Raw genomic sequence first — 7,202 nt, forward strand, 5'->3', positions numbered from 1 at the left:
AGAAGACCACGATGAAAATGTTGAGTGGTTCTCATATGAATAACTGTTGAACTAATAAGAGCCCATTTTACCTTGTCTTCTCCTGTTGAATAAAATGTTTTGCAGATTCCAGCTTCGTCCATGGCACTCTTGCACTATTATTATTTTCATATCATTCGGTCATGCAAGTGAAAGGCAATAATGACGATATTCGATGAGCTGGCCGTGGCAAAGAGAAACTGGTATGAACTCGGCTTGTCTTGTCTGTGTAAATATGTTTAACCTAGTGCCCATGATTCAGCCCGTTATGATTAAACATGTTTGCAATGACAATTAGAGATTATAGTTTCTCATGCCATGCATAAGTAGCTGGGAGTGGATAATGATTTATCTTGGATATCAACATAGCGTTAAAATGATTGTGATGTAGTATGATGATATGGTATCCTCCTCTGAATGTTCGAGTGGCTTGACTTGGTACATGTCCATGCATGTAGTTGAATCAAAACCAACATAGCCTCTATAATGTTTATGTTCATGGTGTTCATATCCTACTCATGCTAGTGTATAATGTTACTTATGCATAATGCCTGGTCATGATCGTTGTTTCTCTCTAGCTGGCCGCTTCCTAATATTAAATTGCTAGTCTTCGCTTGTACTAAGTGGGGATTCTGCTTGTACATCAAAAACCTTGAACCCAAAGTTATTCCAGATGAGTCCATCATACCTACCTATATACGATATTACCCTATCGTCCTAAGTAAATTTGCATGTGCCACCTCTAAAAACTTCTAAAAAAAATTATCCGTATTGTGTGCCTGGATCGTTCATGGAATGACAGGAGGTGGTCGATATCTTTCGTGCTAAGCATGTTACCCTCAGGTCGAGTGTTTATTCACTCGCCATCGCATAAGGTAATGGGCGGTAATAGGGATGCCCAGTCCCAAACTGCAAAATGCAAAAAGAGTTCATCTCTTACATAATCAAACAAGAACTCTCAATAGAGTCAAAACCTTTAGTTTCTGCTTGGGAACCGCCACTAGCGTGCTTAGCATGGAAGATGTTGATAACTAATGGTCATGAAGTGAATAAGAAGGGTGCATGTCTCAAAATATCATTTATCTCTGTTTTAAAACTGAGCTCTGGCACCTCTGCAAATCACTGCTTCCCTTTGCGAAGGGACTTTCTATTTACTTTTATGTTGTGTCATCACCTTGTATAAACAAGCGCCAGAAACTGAGTAGAGCATAGCGGTCATGATTTATGCATTGTGTGTAGCTAATGTTGGGTGCATCATGACTGGATCTTTTCTACTATGAATTACAATGTTTAGTCGCTGCTTGAACTTTGGAGGTGCTCTGCATTAATGTTTTGCGGTCTCAGAAAGGGCTAGCGAGATACCATTATTGTCATATTATATCATGGTTGTTTTGACAATGTGCTGCTGTTTGAGATATCTTATTATTGCTCGCTAGCTGATTATGTCATTGATATGAATCATTATAATCTTTAAGAGTTATTGTTGACATGGTTAGTTATAATATTAGCTGAAAACCTGAGTCCTGTTTAAGCTTATTTATGCAAATAAGAGCAAAAGAGTTTGTAAAAGTTTTTCTTTCTCACTTTCAGCTTATCAACTGAATTGCTTGAGGAGAAGCAAAGGTTTAAGCTTGGGGGAGTTGATACATCTCCAACGTATCTACTTTTTCTCATGCTTTTCCACTTGTTTTGGACTCTAATTTGCATGATTTGAATGAAACTAACCCCGGACTGACGTTGTTTTCACCAGAACTACCATGGTGTTGTTTTTGTGCAGAAATAAAAGTTCTTGGAATGGAACGAAACTTTTTGAGGATTTTTATACCAATAATAAGAATTTATGGAGCCAAGACCCACCGGAGAGGGGCCCCTGGGTGGGCACAACCCACCAGGCCGTGCCCCCCCTCTCCTGGCGCACCCAAGTGGGTTGTACCCACCTGGTGGCCCCGCTGATGACCCCCCTGATACTATAAATTCACATTATTCCAGAAAAAAAATCAGGGATAAAGAATTATCGCGATCCATGAGACGGAGCCATTGCCAAGCCTTGTTCTTCCTCGGGAGGGCAGATCTGGAGTCCGTTTGGGGCTCCGGAGAGGGGGGTCTTCAATCTTCATCATCACCAACCTATCTCCATCGCCAATTCCATGGTGCTCCCCACCGGGAGTGAGTAATTCCTTCATAGGTTCGCTGGTCAGTGAGGAGTTGGATTAGATTCATCATGTAATCGAGTTAGTTTTGTTAGGGGTTGATCTCGAGTATCCACTATGTTCCTAGATTGATGTTGCTATGACTTTGCCATGCTTAATGCTTCTCACTTTGGGCCCGGGTGCCCTGATTTCAGATCTGGACCATTTATGAATTCATCATTATATCCATGTTTTAGATCCGCTCTTGCAAGTTATAGTCACCTACTATGGTTATGATCCGGCAACCCCGGAGTGACAACAACCAGGCCCACTCCCGGTGATGACCGTAGTTTGAGGAGTTCATGTATTCACTATGTGTTAATGCTTTGTTTCCAATATGGACCTTGCTGCCACGGGAGGGTAGGACAAAAGATGTCATGCAAGTTCTTTTAATAAAGCACGTATGACTATTTACAGAATACATGCCTATATTATATCAATGAACTGGATCTAGTGTCGTATCGCCCTAGGTTATAACTGTCTCATGATGAATATAATCCAACAAGTCACCGATCCAATGCCTACGAATTTATCCTTATTGATCTTGCTGCGTTACTATTGCTATCACATCACTGTTACACTTGCTAAAAATTACTACTATCACTGTTACTGTTACCGTTGCTACCGTCACTACTATCAAAACTATCAAACTACTTTGCTACTGATCATATTGCTGTAGATAATTAATCTCCACGTGTGGTTGAATTGACAACTCAGTTGCTAATACCTTCAAAAAGCCTTTGGCTCCCCTTGTGTCGAATCTATAAATTTGGGTTGAATACTCTAACCTCGAAAATTGTTGCGATCCCCTATACTTGTGGTTTATCACACGCCCGCTGGATCCGTAGATTGATCTTGTCAGACCGGCTCTATTGTCCAGGTCCTTGCGTAAGTCGTAGGTATAGCCCGGGGCAGTTACCTTCCTGCCTCAAGGGCGGGGTGGTGCGGGGTGGTGTTCGGCATGAGTAGCCGGTCTGTCCCGTCCCCGTGGGGGTCAGTTGGGCTCGTCAGCAGCTTTATGCTTTGCCGGTATGGGCTCAAGGGCCTCGTCACCAATTGAGGCAGTAGCTTGAGTTTTGGGTAACTCTTAGTTGGGCGCTCGAGGCCGTATTCCTCGACCGCCAGGACGTTAGTCCATCTGTCATTGAGTAGATCCTGATCAGCTCGAAGCTGCTTCTGCTTCTTTTTCAGGCTTCTCGCAGTGGCGATTAACCGACGTTTGAAGCATGCTTGTTTGAGGGGTTCCTCCGGCATGATGAAATCTTCGTCGTCGAGGCTCACATCCTCTTCGGAGATCGGTAGGTAATTACTGTCCTCCGAGTCTTCGTTCCCGATAGGATTGTCTGGATTAACTTTCCCATCGTCCCAATCATCCTGTTCGGATGTTGGCTCGACAGGGGCTTCTAGGTCTTCAGCATTCTCCGGAGTGTTATTCTCTTCGGTGCCGGTATTGCTGTCTTTTTGGTGGCGCGATTTTGAGCGGCGCCGCTGACGTCGATGTTTTGGAGGTGCTTCGGCAGGCTTGTCCTCAACCGGATTCTCCTTGCCGTCGTCGCCATCCTCTTTGGAGGGTTTTGGCCTTGTTCGTCTCCGGCATCGTCGTCCATACCGTCGATGTCTTCAGAGGCGTAGTCCAACATGCCAGTTAGATCGTCGACAGTGGCTATGAAGTGGGTGGTGGGTGGGACGTAAAATTCCCCGCTCTCAGCCCCTAATCTGGGCTGGGCATAATTCGGAAGCGATCCTTCCGTAATGGCGAGTGATCGCATTAAGTCCAAAGCATCGTTTAACGGCGAGGGTTGGATAGAGAAGCGAGATTCCGAGGGGCTGTCCGGAGTTGGAGCCACCTGGCGGCGCCCGCTTAACACAGACCTCGAGAGTTCGGACTTAGAGTCTGGTGGAGTGTCCGGTGTTTGAGTGACAAGGGGAGTTCGGTTTGTCTTCGGGTTAGCCGATGACGTCGTCCCCTCCGGATCTCCGGTAATAAGTTCCGTAATTGTAGAGGATGCGGCGGGCTATAAACTCCCGTCTTCGGACCCGACAGCCTGCTCCGGATCTAAGGCCGGAGCGGTGATTGGGGCCGCGAACCCTTCGAAGATCAAATCCCCTCGGATATAGGCAACATAGTTTAGGTTTCCAAAACTGATCTGATGACCAGGGGCGTAGCTGTCGATCTTTTCGAGGTGGCCAATCGAGTTGGCACGCAGCGCGAAGCCGCCGAATACGAAAATCTGGCCCGGGGAAAATATTTTCCCCGAAACAACATCATTGTGGTTGATCGAACGAGCCATCGAATCCTTTGTCGACGACACAGAGGAACTCTCAATGAAAGCGCCAATGTCGGTGTCAAAACCGGCAGATCTCGGGTAGGGGGTCCCGAACTGTGCATCTAAGGATCAAAGGTAACGGCAGGCAGGGGACACGATGTTTACCCAGGTTCGGGCCCTTTTGATGGAGGTAATAGCCTACGTCCTGCTTGATTGACTTTGATGAGTATAGGGGTTACAAGAGTTGATCTACCACGAGATTGTAATGGCGAACCCTAGATGTCTAGCCTGTATGATTATGACTACCTCTACGGATTAAACCCTCCGGTTTATATAGATACCGGAGGGGGCTAGGGTTTGTACATAGTCGGTTTACAGAGAAAGGAATCATCATATCTGAACGCCAAGCTTGCCTTCCACGCCAAAGAGAGTCCCATCCGGACACGGGGGGAAGTCTTCTATCTTAAATCTTCAAGGCCCACCAGTCCGGCCTACGTCACATAGCCCGGACGCCCGGGGACCCCCTAATCCAGGACTCCCTCACTCTTCCCACTCCTCCGGCTCGCCGGCGGTGTTCGGCGTCAAGTCCGAGCCCGCAGCGGAGACGCCGCTTGGCCGGCGCACCCGCAGCGTCGGCATCGTCATCAACAAGGGCAGCGGGCGCGGCTCCTCCTTGGCTCCTCCCCACTATGTCAAACCAAAGACGGAGCCAGGGCTCGCCGCCGGCGTCATGGAGGAGCTCGACGACGCGGCGGCCCTGAAGTGGGCACGTGAAGACTGGGCGCGGACGGAGCTGGAGCGCCAGCGCCGCGCCTACGAGCAGTTTGAAGCTCGGGGTCGTCGAGGCCACGACAACGGAGGCGTTGTCGTCCTCGACGACAGTGACGATAGACGCGCCGCCGCCACCGGTCCGCCAGGGCGACACCGGGCAGGGGTCCAGCAGGGGTGGCCGCGTCAAGGAGGAGAAGGCCGATGAGGACGACGACGAGGATGGTGGTGACGTCGGCGACTTTGCCGCACTCAAGGCGTTCTTCGACCCATAGTAGTAGTTGAGACCGTTTTTAAAAAAAAAAAACTTTGTTATGTAATGTATTGTTTGCCCAGTTTTTATGTAATCGCCGAACTTTAGCCGAATATTTGTCCAGTTTACCGAATTTTAGCCGAATTCTTTTTTTTAAACCGCCTTCTGGAGACGACCCTGGGGCCGGCGGTTGGGGACCCGAAAGCCCCCACGCCGAGTTTAGCGCCGGCTCGCCCTCAGGCGGCGATTTTACGCGCCTCCTGGGGGGCCAACGGCTGGAGATGCTCTAAGTCTGGTTGTAGATGCTCTTATAGATATATAAATCTTTTCAACTGTACGAAATCCTCAAGGAAATTAAGCAAAATGTACAGATCGGATGCGTCAGCCAAGGCAAGTTCATTCACTAGATGGAGCCACATAGCAGTATATGTACAGCGAAGGTCATTGTTGAGAAATGGTATTCACGTGCACGGTCACTGTTGGTCTGTTGCAGAGTGTAGGGGTCTGTAATTTGCATGCATGCATAATACGTGCGCAAGGCCGGCGTCCTACCTCGCTAGCTCATTGGATCCTTTGACCAACCCCAGCAGCTTCGCCGGCGACAGCCGCCGGGGGCTGATCACGACGTCCAGCCCCCTGCGCGCCTTCCGCTCCTCGATCGTCTCCAGCCGTGGCGACCACGGCCGCCCCCTCGCCGCCCCCACCAACAGCTCGTAGTGCTTCCTCAGCTCCGGCGTGCTGCAGATCGGCGACCCGTTGTCCTCCTCATCACCACGACCACCACCGGCGCCAGCGGGCGGCCGTCTCCCCGTGATCGTCTTCACGATGAACTCCTCCGTGACGCTGATCACCGTCCGGCCGTCGCCGTCCTTGACGTACTCGAACGGGCTCCTCCCGCCCCCGGCCAGCGACGGCGCCGACGACGGGGCGACGCCAGCGCGGCCGTTGTGGCTGTCGTAAGAGAGCGCCGCGAGCGACGCCGCGGTGACCGCGCCCTGGCCCTGAGCCGGGAGCCGGTCCACGGGGACGACGAGGTACGTGCGGCCGGCCTCGAGCCGGTCCTCGACGGCGAGCATTGGCGAGGAGCGGCCGATGCGGAACCCGTCGGCCCGGCACACCACGCGGCCGCCGGCGCCGTGCTCCACCATGACCTCCCCGGCCGTGCTCCCGGGCTCGGCCGCCCGCGTCTCCCCGCCCCACAGCACCAGCTTCACCGCGCGCCTCCGCCTCCGCTGCGTCCGCCCAGGGACGACGCAGAGCCACCGCAGCACGCCGTTTGCCATGGTGCGCGCGCACGATACAGCAGTGATATGATGGAGCTAGCAACCACGACGATCTGCACGTTACCTTATGGCTGGTTGACGCGCGCGGCTGCTAACCCGCTATATATAATAACCACGGTGAGCGAGCTGTGGACACAAGTTGGCAGCGCATGTTTGACATAACCACTCGAGAAAATAAATGTTTGACATGTACGTGCGGGCGCTGCACAGAGTGATGGATGGGTCGTGGGTGGCGGTTGACATGACGCTCGCGTCGGTGGTCAAAGTCCGCAGCGTTTTCGCGATTTCTCGGGGCGACGCTGACAAGTTGCCGGGGAGCAAGTTGGGAGGGCGGCGAGCAAGCCGGCCGCGGCGTCAAATCGACGGATGCAGGCAGGGAGCGGTGCGTGGTACGAGGTGGAAGGGCGGCGCGCGCGCGCGTGGC

The 7,202-nt window shown here is 51.2% G+C and overlaps 1 protein-coding gene across 1 annotated transcript; it reads right to left on the reverse strand.

Annotated features, from left to right (window-relative positions):
• Window positions 1-5,883: 5,883 nt before the first annotated feature.
• LOC119359045 lies at window positions 5,884-6,783 on the reverse strand. Its single transcript, XM_037625396.1, has one exon. The coding sequence runs from the start codon at window positions 6,776-6,778 to the stop codon at window positions 6,044-6,046; it is 735 nt and encodes a 244-aa protein (XP_037481293.1). The 5' UTR covers window positions 6,779-6,783; the 3' UTR covers window positions 5,884-6,043.
• Between the last annotated feature and the right edge of the window lie 419 nt (window positions 6,784-7,202).

Source organism: Triticum dicoccoides, chromosome 2A (assembly GCF_002162155.2).
Source record: "Triticum dicoccoides isolate Atlit2015 ecotype Zavitan chromosome 2A, WEW_v2.0, whole genome shotgun sequence".
Classification (NCBI taxonomy): Eukaryota; Viridiplantae; Streptophyta; class Magnoliopsida; order Poales; family Poaceae; genus Triticum; species Triticum dicoccoides.

What these genes read in the sequence shown, in the direction of transcription:
- LOC119359045 (XM_037625396.1), bottom strand. Translation starts at nt 6,778, where the DNA reads ATGGCAAACGGCGTGCTGCGGTGGCTCTGCGTCGTCCCTGGGCGGACG.